Source organism: Xenopus laevis, chromosome 1L (genome assembly GCF_017654675.1).
Source record: "Xenopus laevis strain J_2021 chromosome 1L, Xenopus_laevis_v10.1, whole genome shotgun sequence".
In the NCBI taxonomy this organism is placed as follows: Eukaryota; Metazoa; Chordata; class Amphibia; order Anura; family Pipidae; genus Xenopus; species Xenopus laevis.
In genome coordinates, this window is record NC_054371.1 from 64826492 (window position 1) to 64852058 (window position 25567).

General features: G+C 39.6%; 1 protein-coding gene across 2 annotated transcripts in view; it reads right to left on the minus strand.

Moving 5' to 3' along the window:
* Positions 1-2685: 2685 nt before the first annotated feature.
* Positions 2686-25567, minus strand: part of naa16.L (N(alpha)-acetyltransferase 16, NatA auxiliary subunit L homeolog) — a 35124-nt gene continuing 12242 nt past the window's right edge. Inside the window, exons 6-20 of one of the 2 annotated variants that reach the window (XM_018243119.2) lie at positions 22833-22986; positions 22022-22141; positions 21776-21871; positions 21585-21691; positions 20484-20556; positions 18657-18826; positions 18250-18402; positions 15895-16023; positions 15484-15697; positions 9632-9825; positions 8912-9020; positions 8186-8284; positions 7233-7376; positions 5747-5844; positions 2686-4512 (exon numbers count right to left, since the gene is read on the minus strand). In XM_018243119.2, the coding sequence (XP_018098608.1) occupies positions 4315-4512; positions 5747-5844; positions 7233-7376; positions 8186-8284; positions 8912-9020; positions 9632-9825; positions 15484-15697; positions 15895-16023; positions 18250-18402; positions 18657-18826; positions 20484-20556; positions 21585-21691; positions 21776-21871; positions 22022-22141; positions 22833-22986 (2058 nt within the window). In that variant the 3' untranslated portion in view covers positions 2686-4314. 2 annotated transcript variants of the gene reach the window in all.

Below are 25567 nucleotides of genomic sequence, written 5' to 3' on the forward strand. Positions count from 1 at the left end.
GATTTTTTATTTTAGCATTGGAAGGAATTTTCGATTGTGACGGTCACTTCTCCCTTTTGCAAATCTGCCCCAGTGTTGTGTAGTACTGGGCTAATCTGATCAGCAGCTCAAATCTACTGGTAAGTCGCAATCTACCTTCCGCACCTGTAGCCTTCTTACATAACTAAGATCAAATTCATTAAGAGATACTGACATATCGTATAACTTATCACAATGTGTCGGTGTCACTAGTAAAGAGGAACCAACACCGACATATTCCCGTTATTATTAAGAATGTGTTTGTATGACTTTAAGAAGTTAGATGGGAGGCTGTAAAATTATAATGAAGCTTTAGTAGCTTTTCTTATCTACTACACCTTTTTTGCAGAACAAGTTCAAATAGCCCCTGATGCTTTGTTGCAATGCGTAGAAAAGCAAATGATGACTTTGTATTGCTGATATACCAGCAGTAGCCCTTGCAACAAATGTATTATTACAAATGTCAACCTGATGGGTATACAATTCCCAGCTTTAATGGAAAGCCTTGCCTTTTGGAAGGACTGAACTATGTGTAGATCTGGTACATGGCTATGTCAGAAAACAGAATCCTTTTAGAATGTCAAATCAGCATCAGTCCTGAAGTGATAGAAGCATTCAACATATACTAGAACCCCTGATCTACCCCTGGCTCTTTGGTGGATCTTTGTGTCTCCCGAGGGCACCCAGGCCAACAGTCATAACAGATACCTGCAGATCCATCGGGACAGAAACTGATAAACAACCAATGCAGTCCTTACCCAACAGGATTTTAAAAGCCTGCCTAATAGATCTCATTATTGGATGGGCAGGCTCTTGTTTTGCTGCTAAGGGCTGATAAACAGCAACTTGGTTTGTAGAGGCTAATCAGAAAGGCAAGTAAAACAATTCAATGCTACCCTTGGTACAATGTTGAGTGTGATCCAGGTGGGTTATGGAAGGAAATTGCTAATCTCAAGGGATGCCCTTGTGTCCTCTCACATACATGCAGCAGACTTTATTGCATGAATTTTGTCTATACAGAGTTATTTTTCCTCCAGCCCCCCCCCCCCACTCGATAAAGAAAAGCAAACATTAAAAGGTGTTCCTGGCAAACATGAAACTGTAGTGACAAGAAGATACAGCTTGTTACCAACAACATGTTTACTCGTCTTCACAGTTATTTCCTGGTAATTATAAAAGGGCACTGCTGTTTTGCTGCTTAAAGGGGAACTATCGCAAAAATCTATTTAATATAAGCTTCCTCATACTGAAAGGGGAACTCCATAAAAACAATAAGCTTTTCGAAAAGTAAACACAATTTCAAGTAACTTCACAATATACATCATTTAAAAAATATGCAGACTATGCATGATTTTTAATGGCTTCTGACAGTTCCCTAAGCCTAGCCCTGCTCTCCTGCTGATCTGTCCGACTACTTTGCTGAGCTGGCTGACTACTGTTACTTTGTATCAACAGCCAGCTGTCCTCATCCTGTATCCTCCAAACCCCACAATTCCCTGCACACATGATTTCAATAAGGAACATCACAGTGCAATGCATTGTGGGTAATGTAGTTCCTGCATGCTGTCTGTAAGCTGTGGAGAAGTTGTTACAATTTGTAACATCAGTGTTTAGTCCCTCCTTTCCTGCCAGGATTTCAAATGATGCAGAAAGAGAAGAACTGTTAAACAGCTGGATTTCAGCATAGAAAATTCATTTATTCAAACTTTTTGAATAACAGTGATGGGTATATTAGGGGGTTTGTATATTAGGGGGTTTCTATGTTATGTGGGCCTCTTTATCAAATTTTGGTTTGGAAGCCGGAGTTCCACTTGAAGTAATAAACTTTCTAAACAAAATCAATTAAAATGTCTGCATTGTTTCTGAAATAATCAAGTTTATATTCAGTATTTCTCTCTCAGCATCTGTTTCTCTTCATTCTCTCTTCATGCAGCAGTTGAATGATCCAATAGATCTTATAGGGGGGCAGATGAATTAGAGCTCACTCAAATAACTGATTCCAGTACAAACAAAATAACTGCCTTTTGCACAAATCCTGCATGTAGAGAGACAGAGCTCACTATTTAAATCCAGAAATCCTAATACATCTAGGCAAAAGAAGATAAGATCTATTAGATCATTCATCTGACACCCAATTACTGAATGAAGACAGAATGAAGAGAAACAGATGCTGAGAGGGGAATAGTGAAGATAAATTTGATTATTTCATAATTGGTACAGAAGTTTTAATTGGTTGTATTTAGAAAGTTTCTTATTTCAGTATGCTGACGTTTATATGAAACTTTCATTTTCACAATAGTTCAGTTCCCCCTTTAAAAAACAAAACCAAAACAAAAAACTAAGGTCTATGGAATATGAACAAGTGTGTTCCAAGGCAAGAAGTATGTTAAAGTCACCAGTGCCAGCATTTTCACACAAATCCCATTGACTGCAAAGAAAACAGAGACCCAAAAACACAGAGATATGATTAGAAATACCATTTCTACTGTGTTGTGTCCTACACATTTCTATACTTAATGCTTTTATTTAGTAGAGCTCATCGGCCATGAGACCTGTCCCCCAGAACAGAGAGAGAGTGGGGCTCTTCTATTGTGTGAATTCTCTATGACCAGTTCACCCAACTGTACCAAAGCAGATCTCCATGCCTACAGGTAATTCAAGACAACGTTTGGGTGCCCACTCATTTTAAAAACAGCCAAATACAATTACAGCTTAAATACTTTACAGAAGAGTAATGTAAAAAAATGCATTAGAAAACTCAAGTTACATTGACAATTCCTTATCATCACATTTGGCTCTTAGATTTGCTCCGCCAAATACATCACACTTTAAAAACGAGCACCAAAATCACAGCCTTTCTGTAGGTGGAGGAGGAGCTGTACATCCCAGAGCGAAGAAGTACTGCAATGCAACGGGATGCAGAATGATGCCATGTATCCTTAGGAACTAAAGAAGTCAGGCACTGATGGGTTAAACTATCAGAAATGTTTTCAAAAGGTTTTATTGCATTACATTTGGTACCTTATGCGGACAACAAAAAGGAAATGACAGGTTTAACAGCGGGGGGAAAAGAAGCTGGTCTGTTATTGGGGAAAAAAGATAAAATAAAAAAATGGATGCTCCTTATTACAAACCTGGGAGCCTCCTGTCTGATATTCACTGAGCAAGAATGATATGCCTTACAAATAAAGAGTATTTTAAACTTGTGATGCTGGGGGGGGGGGTAAAGATGACGAGGTATCTGAACTGCAGTTTAGTTCTGCATAATGTGAGCTTAACCTGAAAAATGGGAAGTCAATGGAGCTCTTGTCCAATCCCATCCTGCTGCGTCGAAAAGAAAAAAACGCAGCTCTAATGTGTCACCTTTCTGCTGAAACACAGTGCATGATTTCTTTTGGTTCTTGCAATACAGTTTGGCAAACCATATCAGCGAGAGGCTGCTCCTTCCTATAAAGCACGAACTTGCCACTTTCAGCCTTGACAGCTGCTGTGATGTGCGGCTCGGAGCATCTTTCCTTTGTTCAAAGACGTCGGGAGCTGCACTTCACAACCGCTTGAAGGCTTAAAGTAACTGCTTTAAAAAGTATAAGGGAGTACACATTTTTTTCAAGTAAAGGTTTTTTTTTTGTTTTTTTTTAAATGGTTCAATATTTTTAGTGGAAGGAAAAAAAATCAGAATCCACAAATGCAACATGACAAGTATCCAGAGAACTGCATGGGGCAAGTGTTACTAGAAGCCCTTCTCTGCATTACTTGCTCTTCAGATGAAGTTCTCCTGGATATCAAGGGTTGGACCAGAACCAGAGGCCGAAAAATTCTTGTGCTCAGTAAAAAAAAAATCCAGTGCTAAAACAGCAAATTGCCCCCCCCTCCTCTCACCCTATGGCCCAAGGGTAACGCAGGCCCCTCAGATACTGCTAGGAGTGTGCTGTTCAACAAAAGTAATCTCTCTAAAAGACAAACGTTAGTAATATTTGTGCCACACACCTGCTCTGGTGACTGTAACCACCTTTATCTCTCATATAAATTAATTTAAAACAGGGAACTCCATACAGATGTTTCTCCCTCACCAAATGTTTAGCAGCAAATTTATTTTTAAGAAACCAATCCTCCCATATCCTGTAATACATTATATAGAACTACCTCAGCAGGATATAAAAAAAGTAAAACAATATTTAAAGGCAACAATTCTTTTACTCCTTTCATTCTCCACATAAGTTACAGAGCGATACAGCAGGTGCGTGACAAAAATATTAGATAGTTGATATGGTCCAATGTCTGTTGTTTATCAGCTATTCACATTTCATTAGCCAGTTCTTCTGTTTCGGCAGAGCTATCTCCATTCATTGTGATACTCATGTCCTCTTCGTAGCCAGGAGGCATGAAAGCTAAAGCGTAAGGGTAGAGCTTGTGGCAACTGACTCGATAACATTCAGCAGCCTCTTTGTCTCCTAAACTGCCGTCTCGCAAGGCTTCCAGAACATCGGTGCACGTCTGAAACAGAAAAAGAACATTTTAACCTATGGATGTCTTTTTTTTTTTAAACCCCCCTTTTCCCACTGGCTGCACTAAATGCTCCTCCAATCACACATTTACTGAAATGCAACTAGATCACGTCCATTGAATGAATTGATGAATTAAAAGTCAACTCGTATTTCTATGACCTGTAATAAAACTACTAAGTGACATTTATATCGTTATCATACACAAAAGCCATGAATACCTTGTAAATTATATCCTTATAAACGGTGAGTTCTGATGTCATCAGTTATAAACGATGAGTTCTGATGTCATTTCTGTCACATGACTCCCTAAAACTTGTGTATTATAATAAATAAAATACCCCCAGTTGCAAAATATTTGTAAAATATAAGGATTTCAGAAGTTACCTCGGAGTTCCATGACCTGTATAAAAACACTGCCTTCGGCCTCGTGTTTTTATATGGTCATGAAACTCCTCGGTAACTTATAAGCTCCTTATATTTTACAAAAAGGGGGTACTTTATTCACTATATAATACGCAAAAAACATGAACATCCTGTAAATGATATCCTTATAAACACTGCTTAGTGAGGTCATCGGTTATAATCGGAGCATATGGATGTCATTTCTGTCACATGACTAAAGTACCCCCTTTTGCAAAATATGAGGATATTAATAAGTCACCTCAGAGTTCATGACCTTTATAAAAACTCTCTCTCCCCCTCTCTCTGCCTCCTTTTATACAGGTCATGGAACTCCAAGGTTACAAAAAGGGGTACTTTATTTATTATAATACACAAGTTTAAGCAAGTCGTGACAAAAATGACATCACTACTCACTGTTGGATATAATTTACAAGATATTCATGGCACTAGGCATACTCTTAAAACACTATGGAGGCTATGTAATAAAAGACACTAAGGGGCATGTCTACTAACATTGGAGATCAGCAATTAACAGCCACCTATAAGTTATATAAAACAAAAGCAAAGATTGGTTTGCTTGTTTTGAACAGAAATCTCTTTAGATATTTATCTCCAATGTTAGTAAACATGCCCCAAAGTTTGCCCAGGAGCAGTAGCCAATAGCAGCCAATCAGCAGGTAGCATTTACTGGTCACCTGTTTCTAAGCAAACAACTTATTGGTTGCTATGGGTTACAGTTCCAGGTCAGATGTAGGACCTTTTATTACATGGGGGCAAGTATGGCAAAAAAGATGGTAAAATAATCTTCCAAGAGTAGTTACCTGGAGACTACCGTTACAGAGCGATTCATCCAATGAGGTCCCCAGCTCTACTGATCGTTTTTGACTTGAATGGTCCAGATAGTACATCATTTTGGCAGCTTTTAAGAAAAAGAGAAAAATTACAGGTTTCCTTTGTGTTTCTAAAACCACTAACCTTATATCTGTTATGCAATGTTAAAGGGGAGGGTTCACCTTTTAGTTGACTTTACATATGTTACAGAATGGCTAATACTAACTTTTACTAACTTTTCAATAATTTTTTTGATAATTTTTTCATTATTTGCATTTTGCTACTGATTCGTTCCAGCTATCAAATTGAGTTTAATGTCCAAATGCTCTGTAAGGCTGCAAATTTATTGTTATTGCTACATGTTATTACATCATGTCTATTCTGACCCTCTCCTAGTCATACTCCAGTCTAGTATCCAAAGCAATCCAAGGTTGCTAGAGAATTTTGGACCCTAGCAACCAGACTACTGAAATTGCAAGCTACTGAATAAAAAGCTAAATAACTCAAAAACCACAAATAATAAAAAATTAAAATAAATTGCAAATTCTTTCAGAATATCATTCCCTACGTCATACTAAAAGTTAATTTTAAAGGCGAACAACCCCTTTAACAGGTGAAACATTGACAGGGTTGTGAACTGTACTATTCAACATATTCTGCATGTTGGCAGAACGAGTGCTTTGTTTTACCCCTAGTTTCAATAAACAGAGCTTGTGCTGAGCATGCTTTTTGCCTATTGTTTTGATCACTGACAAAAAAAATCTATGATGTCTGTTAAAAAAAAAAAAAAAAGGGAAATAGGGAAAATTATGCGGCTCAATTACCAATGCACAAATAACAGCCCTACACAATACAGTACATTCCCACTTATCAAGCTGGTAAATCCACATGGCTGATGTTTGCATTAGAGTATGCAATGCATTAAAAGCCAACATGATTTACTGGTTTCCCTTGCCTGATTCTGAGGTTGCAGAATAGCCATTGATGGGATCTGGATTTGTACTCATCAGTCTAGTCCACCAAATATGTAACCAAAGTGACCAATGATCTGTGGATTGGATATATAATTATATATCCTGAGGACGTGGCCATTATGGAAACAAACACCCCATTCTATCTATCTGTCCCTAAAGGGGTTTCTACCCCATCCATCACATGCACTTCACGAGACGCTGGAGGGTTCATGATGGAGTCAGAATAGCAGCAATGGTCTTATACCTAGTGCACAGTTCACCACCCCCAAAGATCTGTAATAATACCTTGAAGAAACTACTAGTGCGTTTACCCACAAAGCAGTCTATACATGACTAGGGAATAAAAGCTCAGCATTGTACACATTTTCCGATTTCTTTTCTGCCTTTTAAGATGTGACGGAAAACACAGGGTCAGCACTTTTTATGGCAACAACAAAACTGGGTAACACAGAGGGACTAAAAAAACAAATGAAATCTTTAGACATGAATGTACATAACACACCTGCTAATCGGTGTGGTATGGAGTTGATGTTTTCTTTCAGGAAGGAATTATTAAAATTTGCAGGGCTGGTTTCTCCAAAAAGTCTGCACATTTCTTGCTTTAACACTGTTCTTACCGATTCGTTTAGTTCTTTACTTTCAGAAACTGGTGAAACAAGGAAAAAAAATGAAAATCCATTGTAAAGGAATCAAACAGTACATGAACTATTGTACGTGCAAGGAAGCGCCCACATCATTGGTTTGCATAACAAGAAACATTTAAGTTTCCTTATTCAGTTACTGAAAATCTCCAGGCTACTGCACCCTTGCACTTGAACCTGGTTGTGACCTAATAAATTCAACTTTTCACTTTTTGCAACAAAGAGGTGCTGCAGCAGTATTTTTTCCAGTATGTCTACTTAACCCCTGGCAAGTGTTTCTGGACTGCTTTGCACCCAACTCACAAGGTTATATAAAGAGGTTGAAGCACACACAACTTCTATTATCTTACACATAAATGAAACCTATTGGTCAGTTACAAAAGCATCAAAGTTCACCTTTGAGTTAACCTTTAGTATGATGTAAAGATTGATATTCTGAGACAATTTGCAATTGGTTTTCATTTTTTATTATTTAAGGTTATTTAGCTTTTTATTCAGCAGCTCTTCAATTTGCATTATTAATAATCTGGTAACTAGGATCCGAATTACCCTAGTAACCATGCATTGATTTGAAGAAGAAAGATGAGATACTACAAAGATGAGAAATATAAATCAGTTAGAATAATAAATTTGTGGCCTTACAGAGCATTTGTTTTTTAGATGAAAGCTGGAAAGAATCAGAAGAAAAAGGAAAATAATTATAAAAAATAATGAATGAAAACCAATGAAAAAATTGCTTAGAATTGGTCATTCTATTACATACTAAACGTTTACTTAAAGGTGAACCACCCCTTCAAGAGGGTTCTGCACTCACCTGCACAAAAGAATCGGATAAGACACTGATGAAGCCACGGGTGGTTAGGATCTATTGCGTATGCTCGTTTCACAGACTGCAACATCAGAAGAAACTTATCTAAAAAAGAAAAAAAGAAACAGATACAACTAATCATTAAAAAAATTTTGGCCTAAGCTTTGAGCTACATTTATAAAAGTAAATGCTGCCATGGACAACACACTGAGAAGTTGTAAATTTAGAAAATATTGTTAAGCATGGCTCCTGTGAGTTAACCAAAGGCACTATAATACCTTAGAGAAGATTTGTTTAAAAACAGGTTTGTATTTGGCGGCGCACGTGCAGTAGGAGGCATTTGCCGGTTGGATCTACTACGCATGCACCGAAAGTCACAAAGTTTCCGAAAAGAGAAATTGGAAACTTCGTGAAATTCGGGCGCATGCACAGTAGTTCCAACCGACAAATGCCTCCTACTGTGAATGCGCCGGCAAACGCCAATCAGTACAGGAAGAAGAGCGCTCGGACAAAGATGGCGCCCTTGAACTCAGCAAGAGAGGACCTGCATGCAGAGGTGACTAACAAGTTAGGGGCATTTGCCTGGGGGGGGGGAGGGGTTTTGTGCCGAAAGGGTTTCCTTCTCCTTTAAAAATGATGGACCCAAACACACACACACCTGCCCATGTTTGCCACCTCTGTTGCTCTTTCATGAAAAAGTGAGCTAAATAAAAACAAAGGGTCTTTGCTCACCTTTCCTGAAGTAAATTTCAAAGGCATAAAGATGTGTCTCTATTTTGTTCTTCACCAAGTTCTTTAGAGGTGTTAAAAATTTAATAGCTTCTTCCAAAGGATTTTCAACCTATAAAAAAAAAAACACACCTTTGTAAAAGGACACAAGTGAGAAGTGGGTAAGCACAGCACAAGAATACTCCACCTAGTTCAGGAACCAAGGCAGAAGATTATAAATACACAAATACTTTTAGAGTATTTACACCAGAAGTAGTGACGTATTCCTATTTTTCTTACTGTAACACTTTTTCTTTCCTTACTGAAACCAGTGTTGCCTTCCAATTCAAAGATCATGCACCATTTCAATGAATAAAGTGCATTCTCTATATAAATATAAGTGCATACTCCAGTAGCACTAGTGCCAAAAGAAATGCTGTTTGTGCAAACATAAAAACAGTGGCAGATTATCGCAAGTTGTATTACAAAAGTTGATCCAGGGACAGATTTGATTTCCAAGTCAAGAAGATTTCTTCCTCGTGAGGTAGATTTAACATGACTTTAGATGACATTGCTTTCCTCTGGATCAAATTCAAGTTAGGAGTATTTGGTAAGGGCCTGAGCTTGATGGGCACACTTTTTTACTTCATCTACTATGTAAAGGGAGTAGCTCCTAATCATAAAGACCTGGCACAGCCCTGTTTGTGGTTCCTCAGAATAATTTATTTAGCAGAGGGCCTCTACCTTTGCTAACTTTTCTGGTATAAGCTCTTCCTTCGGTCCTCCAATCTCTTCATCATCATCTTCTTTTTTCTTCTTTTGGTTTCTCTGTTGCTTTTCTTTTTCCGCGTTCTTTTTCTCCTCTTCCAGCTGTGCTTTCTTCTGCGCCCTCCGTTGTTTGTTACGTAGTTTCTTCAGCTCTTTGTCAGACATATTGGCTGCAAAGACAAATGATTACATACTGAAAATATACCAATAATTTCTATAATCGGTTTCACAAGCTAGAAAATATTTGTTGTATTTGGAAGATGAGAATACAAAAAAGCACAAGTCACCCACAGAATCCAATTTTTAGATTTCTTTGTACATGCTTAACATCGCTGCGTTTTGCTGCTTCAGCTGCTTGGACTTTCAGCCCCAACTTGCTTTTAAAGATTTGTTGCTGCCTGCAATCCCCTATATAAGCATACAGCAACCCCACTGATTAAGTCTATTTCTGCCAGCGTCCTTTTCATGTACATAGTTTCTCATATACATCTGCATTAATAGGAATAGTAGTTTGGGGGCGGGGGGGGGGATTCTTCAATTCTGCCAACATTCAGAAGATGAATGGAATCTTATAATGAACAAGGAGAACTCCCCAGGTTCTGCTGATGAAAGGAGTCCTTCAGCATGATACTAATCACCATTTCAATTTACTTAAGGGTCTAAATAATTTTAAATGCACAATACCGAGAAATCAATTAGCTCAATACAATTGAATTAAATACATTATTGGATGTAGACAGGTATCTTAAATGTCTGCTTCCTTTTATTACAAAGCAGAATGTCACTGAGAAGCTACTGGTACAGTGGTATTTGTCAAGCCCTTGTTTTTGCTAGTGCTGACATAGTCCGTGCTCCAAACTGAGTCCTATTAAAGGAAAACTATACCCCAAACTGAATACTTAAGCAACAGCTTACAAATTAAGTGGCATATTGAAGAATCTTACCAAAATGGAATATATATTTAAGTAAAAATTGCCCCTCTGTATCTCATGCCTTGGACCACCATTTCTATGCTATAAAACAACTAAGTACAAAGCACTGTTATAAAGGAAAGTCACTCGAAAAGTATACTGCATATTATAATGTATTTTATTAAAGGGGTAGTTTACCTATAGCTTAACTTTTACTATAATGTAGACAGTTGTATTCTAAGACAACGTGCAATTTCTTTTCTTTTAATTATTTAGCTTTTTGTTCAGCAGACCAGGCAGCAGCTTGAATTTGTGAATGGAATATGAATAGTAGGGGGGCTGAATAGATATAGAAAGAATTAAAAAAACATTTACAATAAAATTGCTCTCTCTATCCAAGGAGTCGTATTGGAACTCACAAAAAGTGATTTTGTTACTCACCGTTAAATCCTTTTCTCTTTAGTAGTCTGTGGGACACAGGGACAATGGGGGGCTATAGCATCTATCAGTAGGAGGCAGGACACTAGAAGAATAAAGTGACTAAGGATATGGATTTATACGTTTAACTCCCTGTAGAAAAGTGTGAATATCCGAATTAAATGCTATCTTCTTTTGGTAAAGTATGGACAAAGCAGAGACTTGTGACTTTAGTGACCCTAGTGAGGGCCCTTTTGAAAACCTGCTTGTAAAAATTCCAAAATATTTGCAATGGAATACTTCTCAAATGGCTGCTTATTAACTTGACACCAGTCCTTGAAGCATTTCCAAACCCTGTAATAAGCTTTAGAAGATACTGTCTTTTTGGCTGCAATCATGGTACGTATTACTTTAGATGAAAGTCCCTTACGACTGAGTATTAGGCATTCAACAGCCAAGCCGTCAAACGGAGCATCCTGATGTTGGGATGATACACCGGACCTTGTGACAATAGATCTGGACGTAGTGGGAGCGTCCATGGCTCGATCCTGCCCATGAGAATAAGATCGGAGAACCAAGTTCGACGTGGCCACCATGGTGCTATGAGTATTATCTTGCATTGCTCTCTCTTGATTTTTCTCATTACCCTGGGAAGAAGTGGTAAGAGAGGAAAAACGTAAGCTAGGCTGAACTGCCAATAAATCGTCACTGCATCTGCCGCCAGTGCTAGAGGATCTCGATAGCGGGCGCAAAACTTTGTGACCTTGTGGTTTGACCTTGATGCCATTAGCTCTATTACCGGTATTCCCCATCTGTCTGTGATGTCTTGGAAAACATCCTGATGAAGAGTCCATTCGCCTGTGTCCAGCTTCTGACGACTTAGGAAATCTGCTTCCCAGTTTCTAGAATGTTTATGGGAAATTGAGATTCTACCTCTGACCAGGTTCCCTGAGCTGTCTGAGCTTGTAATACTGCTCCCCCATCCTGTTAGGCTGGCATCTGTGGTCAGGATCTTCCATTGTGGTTCCACAAATGATCTGCCCTTGGTTAGGTGAGGAGTCTGAAGCCACCACATAAGCAACATTCTGGTGGTTGCCTGAATGTGAATTTGTTGGGAAAGATCGTGTCGGTTCCACTGGGACAGAATGTTCCACTGTAATTCTCTTAGATGAAAACGTGCCAAGGGAACTGCTTCTATTGCAGCTACCATGGATCCAAAAACTCTCATCGCAAATCTTGCTTGTGGGTTGAAATTTTCCATGAGAAGATGTACTAGATACTGAATTGAGGACACCTTGCTTGGGGGTAGGAATACTTTCTATTGTCTGGTGTTGAATGCCATGCCCAGGAAGGTTATGTTCTGCCTGGGTATAAGATTGGACTTGGCTATATTGATAGTCCATCCTAGTTTGGATAAGGTGTCTGTCTCCTGAGAGAGACTTTTGAGGGCTTCTGCATAGACTGAGTTTTTATGAGCAGATATTATGGACACCCCCTGTATTCTGAGTAGGGCTGCCGCAGATGCCATCACCTTGGTGATCACCCTTGGTGCCGACGTCAGGCCAAATGGAAGTGCCCGGAACTAATAATGTTGATTGCGGAATGCAAAGCTCAAGTATTTCTGATGGGGAGGGAAAATAGGAATATGCAGGTATGCATCTTTTATATCTAGAGGCCCAATAAATTCATTTGGGGACATGGCCGCGATCAATGAACATAGTGATTCCATCTTGAACTTGGATGGAGGAATGTGTTGAGTTATTTCAGATCCAACATAGGTCGGTAAGACCCATCCTTTTTGGGGACAATGAAAAGGTTGGAATAGAATCCGCAGAAGCGTTCTCCCTGTGCCACTGGAGAAATAACTTTTGCGAATCATGGATTTTATGACCCGATGAAAGACTGCCTTGCTTGTGTGGTTGTTTTGGTATACTTGACATTGAGAACCTTGGTGAAGGGAGGCTTTGAAACTCTAGCCGATACCCCGTGGACACGATTTTGTGGACCCAAGTATCCTCGGTCAACTGAAGCCAGGCCTCTCCTGAACCTGAAGCTTGGGATGAGGATCCCTTTGATTGGAGTTTCTGGAAGTTCTGGACGTGCGAAAATAACGTCCTCTGCAAACGGTATTCTGTGACTTGGTCTGTGGAAGTAGTTTACTTTTATCTCCTGTTGCTTGGCTAATTATTTTGTCAAGATCTGGGCCAAATAGAAGTTTTCCCTTGAATGGAATTGTGGTGAGAGATTTTTTAAAAGAAAGGTCTGCAGACCAAAGCTTTAGCCAAAGTGACCTACGGGCGGCTACAGCAAGTGCAGAAGCTCTGCTAATCACTTGTGTGGCATCCAGTGCAGCTTCACACAGGTAATCATTATCATCTTTAACCTGGAGTGCTGTATTTAAAAGCTCCTGTCGAGACACTACTGAGCTGAGACCCTCTACTAGAGTATTGATCCAAGTTTGAGTTGCCCTGCTGACCCAAGCAGAAGCCAACACAGGTTTTGCTGCTTCTCCTATGGCTGAGAAAACTGCACGAAGAAACCCTTCCATTTTCTTGTCCATAGGAACCGTAAGTGATGACGCATCCAGTACAGGAATGGCTGTATTTTGGGATAAGCGAGACACAGGAGCATCCACCGAAGGAAATGCCCACTTGTCAAGAAAACCTTGATCAAAAGGATTACATTTCTGAAATCTGCGGGTAGCCTGAAATTTTCTTTCCGGATGTTCCCATTCGGACATAATGATACCATCTATCTGAGAATGAGACGAGAATAAGCTTGAAGACTTCTTATGTCGTTTGAAAAGTGAATGTGAAGAAACCTGTGGTGCCTCTGAGCTCTTGGGGTCTAGGCATTGGAGTGCTGCTGCAATGAGATTGTCAATATTTTCTGAGGACTGCTTAGGCATATCCTCTAGTTCATCTGGGTGATCAGAAGTTCCCCTTCACTGAGTGAGCATTCTTGCCCAAGGGGAATAGCTGAAAGCGATTCGCCTTCACTTAGCTCCTCTTAGGAAACAGGAGCAGTACGCTTGTGTGATCTTTGTTTCTGATCCAGATTTTCCTGATATAATTTATCCAAAAGCTTGTCTAAACAGGCTGCCCGTTTAGGAATACCTGATGACAACTGCATTGCCCATGGTGGAGGGTCTTGAATTGTGGAAGTGGATGGTTGTTTCTTGAGGAACCACATTCTCCCTGGGAGATTCTAATATAGGAGCAACAGGACTGTCCTGAGCCTTGGAAAGTACCTCAGTTAATTTAGGCGAGAAAGCTGTGCATAGAGGTTCTTTCTGACCTGCAGGCAAGCGCTTGCGACATTTGGCGCACGCTAGATATCTAGATATCTTACTGTTGACTGAGAAGGGACCTTCCGGGCCGGGGGGGTGTGTGTGTGTGTGTGTGTTTTAAATTTTATTTATTTAGCTGCAAACTCAATGTCCGATAGTGCCTCAAGTACCTGCCTCCCCTGTTACAGCCGTAACCCTTGCGCCTTGTCTGACCTGCGTCCTGAGGCCACCAAAACCGACTGCACAAACAGAAGTATGTACCACCGGGTTGTTAACGCTGTCCGGAAGGAGTATCTCTGAAAGCCGATTCTAACACCTGAGCCGTCCAATACACGGAGCTGTTGAGCCGGAGGGTACTATGCAGCCGTCTAATTAACTAATGCGCCACACACAGACTAAGTCACGCGAGACTAATACAATGGCGTGAAAAATTTAAGGGCGCAGTAACAACCCTGAGGCAGATGGGGAGGCAGTATAAAAAAACACTAACAGTATATTCCGAATAAAGTAAAAACAGATAATGTCATTGCTGGTAATACTCACAGATAGGGAGAAGCTAGCATGTGTTGCTTGTCCTGTGCAGCTTCGTGTTAGCTACTTGCTAATGCTGCAATAGCTGAGGGTATTCAATCGGTACCTCTGGCAACTGTTTCGGCTTGCTCCCAGGGAGACTTACTAGCCCCAGCATAGCAGTCCCACCTCGGGGGGTGGGGAGCCTTACAGAGGTACTCCTAACCGGAGTCCACAAAGACCCCTGGTGCCAAAGAAGGCCGTAGAATAACACAGCCTGCGTGGAGCAGCACCCGTCTCCTTGAAAGACACTAGAAAAACGGACTCACTCCTACAACTAGTGGGGAGTATAGCAGGAGGGGGAGGGGCCTCCTGTCACTTTATTCTTCTAGTGTCCTGCCTCCTGCTGATAGATGCTATATCCCCCATTGTCCCTGTGTCCCACAAACGAATACTAGAGAAAAAGTGATTAATTGTCTGGGTGCAAGTACTGTAACATATTTGAACATTCGATTTGTCAAAACTACCGCACTCACAGGACTTAATTATAGTTTATTTTTTTTAAAAAAAAAAAAACGGAACTGACATTTCGGCTGTAACAACAGCCTTTCTCAAAGTATATTTTATATATTCTTTACTTTATTGGGTTGCTCATTTTTTTAGTGCCAGTATACTGGTGTGTGAAATATTTGTCTCCATACCTGTGTCTGCCTCATGCTCTTTATTTTCATCTGTTAGAGGATTATCATGAAGCTTCAGATAAATTTCTATTGCAATCCGTGCAGCCTTGAAGTAAAATGGATGCTGCCTTAGTACATCCTCCAATTTTAATAAGTCCACATATGACCTGAGTGTAATTTTTCTCATACAGTAAGTGTGGAAATCAAACTGGTCATCTGTAATTTCTACAAAATGCTGAAAAAGAACAAGAAAAGGATTATTAAACAGTACAATCCTTGTGCTTTTTTAGATTCCCAATATTGAGATTCCTTATATTGTCTTTATCATTCCCACCATTTTTTACCATTTGAAAAAGAAAAAGTTTCAGACCAGGTGACCCTTCCTTAATTAACCTCAACAGGATAACAAAATAAAAACATTTATACACCTACTCTTTCAATTTCATGGCATTTTTTAAGTGCTTCACCATATTTATTCATGGACTTGTAAGCTTGTGCACATTCTGTCTGGAACCACATGCACTGCATCTCATTCAGATTTTCCACTGCTGATGTTCCTTCCTGTAAAGAGTAACCACGTGAAACAAATACTTAAACATCAAAATATAGCTTTTCTATGGCAAAATAAATTGTGCAATGAGTATGGAACATTTAGGCAATATTTACTAACATTATCCGCAAGTAAAAGCAATATCAAAATATTTTAGACGAGCACACCGAATCCATCCATGAGGTTAAAAGCAGACTTTATTTTAAACTTGTTAAAATCATCAGATCCCTGACGCGTTTCGTATCTACCCATACGTAGTCATAGGTACGAACCACGTCAGGGATCTGATGATTTTAACATCTGCCGATACGTAGTCATAGGTATACCTATGACTACGTATCGGCAAATACGAAACGCGTCAGGGATCTGATGATTTTAACAAGTTTAAAATAAAGACTGCTTTTAACCTCATGGATGGATTCGGTGTGCTCGTCTAATATATTTTGATTACGTGACTCACCTACAGCTACGGGCTTGGGGCGATGCACCCGGGCCACCCACTGGATCTGGTGAGTTCCTTCTGCTGTCTTTACCCCGACATTGTTCAACAAATATTGGTGAACCCAAGCGAAAGACCCAGGGTTTATTCACACCCGGGTCACCTTCACTTTCGGGTGAGCTAGGACTTAATGTCATATAAATGTATGGGCCGCCCGCTAATTCATAAAAGGCACTACTAAACTTAGTATTTTTGCATATGTAATTTTAGTGTCTCAAGTAGCAGCGTTCACTCTTTAAATATTAAGTGAACAGATCCAAATTTTAGCATACACCACTTTATCGCTTAAAAGCAATATCATCCTAGGTCCATGGAACTATTAAATTCAATAAGTCTATGTATTGTTCATACTGTTATATACAATTCAACAGGTATAGCAGGGCTCACTTATGCCAAAATGTATATAACTGTATAATGGCATCAATATGAATACACTTTAAAGGATAAAGGGGCGTATTGATATCTGGATACAGGTTTGTATTTCTTGTTAATTCTGTGAATATCTCAAATTCTTCTAAAGGAACAGTAGTTCTGTCATCTTTTATGGATGGAATCCTAGACTGAGCAATACTCAGTGTTCTACAGGATCACTATAGAGCGCGTCCTGACGAGCTGCATCTCCATCTGGTACAGTAGTGTCAGAGCAGCTGGCAACATCATTGGAGCAGCTCTTCCATCACTGCAGGACATCTTCCACAAGCGCTGTGCAAGGAAGGCCTCCTGCATTGCACTGGACTCCACACACCCCTCACACGGACTGTTAACGCTGCTCCCATCCGGCAGACGCTTTCGCAGCATTAAAGCCCGAACAACCAGGCTGCACGAAAGCTTTTTTCCACTACTCAACTCACTGCCTGCCTTCCCACTACATTCCAGACGCACCTGAACTGTGAACTTAACTTTGTGAACTGTTAATTTATTTGCACAATTCTAAAGGTTTACACATGTATATATCCAATTTCAGCCAATATATTGCACATTTCATGTTTACATATTTATTTTGTATTTTTAAGTGCCTTTTTGTAATATGTACTAGCTGGAGCCACGTCGTCTCGTCTCACTGTGTATTCGCATACTGCTGAGATGACAATAAAGTTTACTTTGACTTTGAGAAGACACAAAGATAGATTGTTGAGCTGAAAGGCTATTTAGGTTCGAAACACATCATCCTGGAGTGATTTAAACTGAAGTAAAACTGAAATAAAAGAGCAGTTACAGAAAATAAATCCAAAACCAACCTAATATGTACAGAGTCAGGATTAATGGCAGTTGAAACTTCAAACAAATCATTTTCTGTGTAGCTGTAACTACACCCTCATGTTTCTATTTCTTTCTAAAGTGACCCCGATACCCATGAACTACCACCATCATGTAGCTCTTTCAAAATTGCACGTGTTTTTGTGACTTTTATAAAGTAGGGTCTTTGTTTTAACCTTCAACTACAGAAACCCTTTACCTCCTGGCTTTATTCAGGTTGAGGATGTACCAGATCCCGGATTTAATGATCAAAGATACTTTTATAGATATGCCACCAAATTTATAATAATGTCAGTGCTACTCACAGGGATTAGATATTAGTCCTAATTAACATGCACAACATTTAAGACCGCCAAAATCTGCACACATTCTAAAGGCATTTTGACGAAATAACCAAATTATGTGTTAAGACCCTTTTAATTCGAACAAGGTAATGGCTTAAGTTAAATTATGCAGTTTTATCAATTAAAACATAACATACCCTTGTAAATTTCGAGCACATTTCTTCAGCTTCTTTAATCAGGTTTGCTTTTAACATATATTTTGCACATTTAGAATTGATAAATCGGTCAGCTGTATCCAGTGCCTGCGCTTCATCCATCCATCGGACAGCTTCTTTTATATTCCCAGAATGCTGCAAGGCACAAATCACAAAGTAATCATACAAAATCACAGAGAAATGGAAAAGGTTATAGTGTTGCAGAAGAATTAAAAACAAAAATGAAAAGGAATAAACAGCACAACGTTAAATGACAGTAATTTACATAAGCAGGCATAAAGAGCAATGTTACTGGCTGTGCACATAATTTCTTGCAGACACTCACCTACATTTTTTTTTTAAATCATAAAGTTATTAGGTACCACAAATACATACAATGATTTACATACCTTGTAAATTTTAGCTTTGACAAGGAAAAGTTCAATAAGAGTTGGTGTGCTGTCAATCGCAGCATTAATATATTCCAGAGCAATTGATTGCTGGCCAATTTTGTCATAGTGTTGTGCCAAGTAGTACTGCACCCACAGTAAAGTTGTTGGTGGTTCTTCTTTCCCATCATCTGCGAAAGAAGAGTGCAAAGATAAGTTTAAAATGTCGAACGCTAAACAGTGGAGGAAACCTCACTAAGGGGGTTAATTTATCAAAGGTTGAATATTACACGCTTTTATACCTCGAATGAACTCACAACTCGAATGGGTTCTTATTTAAGAAATAACTCGAATGGAAACAACTCGATTCAGCAAGTTCAAGACGAGAAACCCAAAAACTCTAATTAATTGATCTTTCGCCCAAAAAAACTCTAGTTGCTCAAACCGATAGAGTATTCAGGCAAAACCCTTTGGAAAAAAAACTTGATCATGAAGGCTACAAACATCTTCAGGTGGTTCAAGGGACCTCTGCCATTGAATTCTACATGACCTCGACAGGTTTTAGATATTTTCAGATTCAAGCTATTTCCAGGGTCAGGGTATAATAAATCTCGGAGAAAAAAAAACCTTGAAAAATTAGACTTTTTTTTTCTTCTCGAAAATGTGATTTTTGACAAAAAAAAAAACCTGTAAAAAATTAAATTTTCATGGAAAACACAATGCGAACCTTAATAAATAATGCCCTAAATGTTCTCCTGTTGCTAACCTGTGCTCTCTCTATCAAGCAATAAAGGGGTAGCAACAATTTTAACTCATATCCATTCTTTAAATATGCTTCTGTGATTGAGTGAACATTTTTATCACGCTTATGTGTGTACATTTTAAATGGGCAGATCAGAAGTATAACAATTTAGTGTATATGCTACTTGCAGGCAAAGATGTAATGCTGCAAGCTATCCCTCCAGCTCTGAGCTGGACCATCTGACTTTACTTCAGGTTAGTTACATTCATTTGGCATCTGCCGCTCATTCTTGGCCTAAATTACACTGTATAATCAAGTAGTGGTTAAATCTACTACTGCTGCTACTACTACTACTACAGATTCAAAGAAATTTGCTCTTCATCTATAAGGATGACCTACTAAATAGTTTAAAAAGAAACACTGTGTGCCACTATCTAAAGGGTCAAGTCACGTGTCATTTTTCAATTATAGTTGAATATATATATAGCGCTGTGCAGAATAGCGGCACTCATAGGGTCATTTTTCGATGCAAACAAAAGTTTTTTTTTATTGAACTCAATGTTTTGAACCCACACAGGGCTCTTCGTCAGGAGAAAACAGAAGAACAGATTTTTTTTTTTCATCTGTTTTTTGCCCTGTGTGGGTTCGAAACGTTGAGTTCAATAAAAAACTTTTATTTGCATCGAAAAATGACCCTGTGAGTGCCGCTATTCTGCACAGCTATACTTACCTTCATTGTCTAGCACCCAGGTATTGCTTATGTTTACGGAGTGCACCTTTGGACAGTCCCCAATGGAACGCACACCAAAAGTTCAAACAAAGCCTGGGTGCCAGTCCGTTTTTGTTCACAATGTAAAAGTCTTCTGGTGACAGCACTCCAAGGAATCTTTCCCTGATGAAGGTTCTGAGATAGAACCGAAACGTTGGATACAATAAACCTGCTTTAGTTTAACTGTTTTGTTTTATTTACTTTACTTCGAGTGCTGTCACCAAAAGACATACAGACAGACACACACAATCTGGTAAGATTACTTATTACTATGGCAGCACTCCTACATTGTTGATGCAGGCATTCTATAAAGGAAAACTGTAAATCGAATACTCACCATTCATGTTAAATAAACGGCAGCTTTTCAAGGATGTTTCATAACCAACAACTAAATCTTCAATAATCTCTACCTAGGAAAGCATTATGAAAAACATTTTAGCAATCACCAACAAAGCTGCTGTACATAGCTCTTTTAGAGAATTGCAACTACATCATTATGACATAATAGTTCTCATAAATTTGAATTATAACAGAAAGAATTCAAGTTGTATCACATATTTTCCACAAAATAACTTTAACCAAATAAATATCCAAGCAAATGTCTACTTTGCCCCCAGAAAAAAGATATTGTATAAGTATCCTTATGTGTTTGCTCTTTTTTTTCTTTTTCTTTCTTTTCTTTTTCTTTCTTTTCTTCCCAGGTTGAGTTTGTGACTTGAGAAACTTTCAAACCTTATCTGAAGAAATGCTAAAGCTAAATACAAACCATTAAAAAGAAATAAAAATACCCCTATATCATTATACAAAAGATTTGTTTTCATTCCTGCATTAAAGGGGTTGTTCGCCTTCAAACAACTAGTTGTTTTCAGATAGATCACCAGAAATAACGACTTTTTACAATTACTTTCTATTTTATATGTGTCGTTGTTTCTCTAATATTGAAGTGTAAAGTGTCGTTTTTCCCCTTCTAAGGCAGCTCTGGGAGGGGGGTCGCCGACCCTGTAAACTGCTCTAAATTGATACATTTAGTTGATACATTTCTTATGTTTGTCCTTGCTGAGCAGAATCTCTGGGTTTCATTAAAGGCAGCTGTTAGAATCGATACAATAGTTGCTAATACTCCAGAGATGCTGCTCAGAAATGCATCAACTAAATGTTGCAAAATTGTAATAGCTCAGAATCTGCACCTGAATTACTGAGCTCCCAGACCCAAACACCAGACACAGGAACATTCAACTTTAAACTTAGATTTTGAAAAAAAATTAAAAAAATAAATAACGGTAAGTAATTGAAAAAAGTCTTTATTTCTGGGGAACAATCTGAAAACAACTGAACTGAAAGAAGTGTTTGGATGGTGAACAACCCCTTTAAGTATAATTAATTTTAATTATCCATTCAGTACAAATGAAAAACTATTCACATGAAGTCTTTCATATACCTTCTCTTTATCGCTGTAGAGTGATCTCAATGTATTAAATACTGGAGGGCATCCTTTGCTAAAATTCATCCTCAAATATTTATCCAGACATTCTCTAAATTTTAGACCTGAAAGAAACGGAATCAAATGTCACGATTAAACCGAAAGGACAACTAGAAAGATGTATGGTAAAATGGTGTCATTTGACACACCTGATAAGAAGTTTAAAGGCAGTCTTCTTGAAACTAATCCCCTGGGATACTTTGTCCAGCTGTCTTCATAAATTTTAAGTCTTTCTTCCATACTTTCTGTATAAGACCAAAGAAAGGAAATGCAAGCTAATAAAAATCTAGTCATTAGAAGCTAAGGATTCTGACATATTCAATTTTACAACATATTAACATGCCCAATTAGCTGTTAATGCTAGTCATGTTTTGAGCCCTGTAATACATACACACCTGGTTTAAGTGCCTTTTCTAAACCCTTGTAATATGCCCAGTTTTCAGGGCATCTGTCCTGCAACGCCCTGTAGACATCCGCTGCCTCATCAAGTCGGCCTAAACGATTCAGCAAATCTCCTACAATGTAAAAAAATAAATAAATTCAGTTAAATCAAAGCAAACAAATTAAATACTAAAGGGGATACTAGTCTTATGTGTTCATCTACTTTTAACTCCATCACCAAGTCACCCAGGTTGAATTATGAAAGTATTTTTGGCTCAGTAAATAACAGCTCATCAAAGGCTTGACTCAGCACAGCACACAGCAATCCTGTAATTTTGTTAAAATAGTTTCTGCAGTCTCACTTAGACATGAAAGTGAGATATGATGCTTTGACACAACCATTTTAGGCTGCAGTGATCAGCCACATTCCTTTCTTAAGTCGTGGCTGTGAAGGAGTAGAAGTATTTTGAGATTACTTCCCTTACTTGCCCATCCCCAGTGATGTCAGACCCTTAAGTAAATGTTATGCTATGACAAGCCCAGGAAGTAGAGTAATGACGTGTTTAAAATGGTTGCTCTTGTAAAAGTATTTCCCTGACTGCACATTTACCCCTGTGATCAACAAGGGTGAAAACAATTCTTTAACTGGGGATCAGCACCTACCCTAGCTCTGCTTTAAAACGCAGCAGATGAGTCTCAGCATATAAGGTATTTAATGTTAAAGAGGGGATCCCGTTTAGAGGAATAAATGATCAGTTCCTAGCTTACGTTATGTGCTCAGAAGAAGTTGCTAGTTTACATTATGAACTCAAAAAGACTGCCAACCTTTTGTTTCTTCAACGGCTAGCTTATCACAGATTTGCTTTTCATAGGTGCAAAGATGATCCAGAGCCTCTTTATAGAGCTCTGCCTCTCTGAGAACTTGATTTTGATAAAGCAGCAGCTCACTGTATTCATAGTCCACTTTGTCTGGAGAAGTCTAAAGAGTGGGTAAAACAAAACATAACATTAGAAACAAGAGATTTACGCTCTCATAGATAGATAGAGGGATTTTTGTACTTACCGTTACATCCTTTTCTCTTTGCCTACATTGGGGGACACAGGCACCGTGGGGATAAAGTTTCTGCAGCTGAAGTGGACACTAAACAGTTAATTGACTCTGCCTCCTGCTCTGGGCTTTATCCCCTGCCTACTTCCTGTTCTCCTCAGTTTTTGTACCGAAAAAGGAAGGACAAGTATTTATAAGAAACCCTAATGAGAGGAGGAGTCTCACCCTAGAGAGCATAGTTGAACAACGGTATCAAACAGGTACCGCTAACACAGAATAAAATAGAATCAGATAACATATAACCAGGGAGGGAAGGCCTGTGTCCCCCAATGTAGGCGAAGAGAAAAGGATTTAACAGTTAGTACAAAAATCCCTCTTTCTCTTGCCTAGATTGGGGGACACAGGCACCATGGGGACATCCCAAAGCTACCCATGAGGGTGGGACATCTACCCTGTGTTCAGAAAACCACATCTACTTTTCTCCCGAAGCTAGCTTCGGCTGAGGACTGTGTGAGAATTCTGTAACTTTTGAAAAGGTATATTCCTTTCAGTCTGCTCAGCGGACGCTTGATGGTAGACTGTTCATGAAGTACTGACGTCCAGTGTGGCATGAGCCGGTACTCGAACCAGTGCTATCTTACCTGTATTCGCAAATGCGATAGTGAATCTAATCCATTTGGCAATTACCCCCTTGGAGGCCCTCAGGCCCCTCCTGGGGCCATCTGAAAGAAGAAGAGAGCATGAACCCATACAATGTTGCACTTCTCACTGAAGTAATCCAGTGTGCAGACTACATCCAGATTGTGCAGTCCTTTCTTCTAAGCACTCTTGGGTTCTGGAGAGACGGAGGGAACCACCAGATACTGATTCAATGGAATTGGAAGCCGGCTTGGAAGAATTTCCTGAATGGCCTTGGCACTAGAAGACGAGCCACCAGTTCCGAAACACTTGAGGAGGAATCGCCAGGAGGATCGTCATGGAGTGGAATTTAGGGGCTCAAGGGGTCCTCTGCTGTCTGATACAAATTTGTAGAGAGTGCGGATATCTGCATCTTCAGGGAGCCACGGTTTAGCTCCTTATGATGTCCTTCCTGCAAGAAGCAGAGCAGACTGCCTTCCTCAAATGTCTGTGGATCATTTTCGATGTGTACACGTTAAGAGATAAAGACTTCTTGTATCCGGTGGCAAATCCTTGCCAATATCCACTTTTGTGCTCTTGAAGTAGCTGGTACGATGGAGTGGTGAACACCTGTGTAAGTCAGGACAAAGGTTTCAAGGGCCACGTTGTTAATACAACTGAAGTGAATTTGGGTGGATGCTTGGACCTTGAAAAAGCTGATTAACACGAACTGGAATGGAAAGATGTGTCAGCCACTAGGCTGAGCTCTGTGAACCATGCCCTTTGTGGCCAAAATTGTGCAACCAAGACGGTGCTACCTCGTTCCTTCTTCATCCATTTGATGACTCTCGAAAACTGGGTGAGCGGAAAACATGGGTAAGGTTGTGTGGCCAGGGAGCTACGAGAACGTCCACCACTACCGCTAGAGGATATCTGACTTGTGCAATAAGTCGCCATTGGATCCACCTTGGGTATTACCCGTTGTTTAACAATCATGTGTAAGACCTCTGTATGAAGGCTCCACTCGTGGGGATCCATGTTTCATTGCTGAGGAACTCCACTGTCCAAGAAGGACCTTGACCGGTCGGTCTTCCAGAAGACATAGTCTGTATGATGTGTAGCCTTCGGCCTGACAAAGCCGTGGCCATGACTGGTAGGTCTTCCCAGAACAGCTGATCAGTATGCTGTGTTACTTAGACCTGACAACACCGCGACCATGACTTGGTGAATATTCGGAGAGCGGAGGACAGTCTGAAGGGGAGTGCCATGAATTGTCAATGTTTCACTGGGATGCAGAAGCGTAGGAAACGCTGGTGGTTGTGGATTGGAATATGGGGGGTAGACACCTCTGATGTCAACTACCTCCAAGAAAACCCCAACCTCTAGGGACTGAGTGGATACCCTTTTTAATGGCACTTTTGGGGAACTATTGGGTCTCCTCAGGTCCAGCACTGGGCAATAGGAACTGTCCCTCCTGGTGGCAATAAGTAGACTGGAGTAGGGCAGTTTACCGTTTCAGAAGGGGGAAGCATTGAAACACCTCCTGAGGTGGAGAGGTCAAAGATTACTCTAGTGAAAGCCAATCTCTTGGGTTCCCTCTGATGGGCTATAAAGAAACTCTCAGGCGGAAGATTTATATTAGATGTCCCTGAGATGTGAGTTGAATGACCCAGGGGTTCTGAATCTGATGTTTCAACTCCTTCCAAAGTGCTTTAAGCAGTGGTCTAAAGGACACCTCTGATGTCAACTACCTCCAAGAAAACCCCAACCTCTAGGGACTGATTGGATACCCCTTTTAATGGCACTTATGGGGAACTATTGGGTCTCCTCAGGTTCAGCACTGGGCAATAGGAACCGTCCCTACTGGCAATAAGTAGACTGGAGTAGGGCAGTT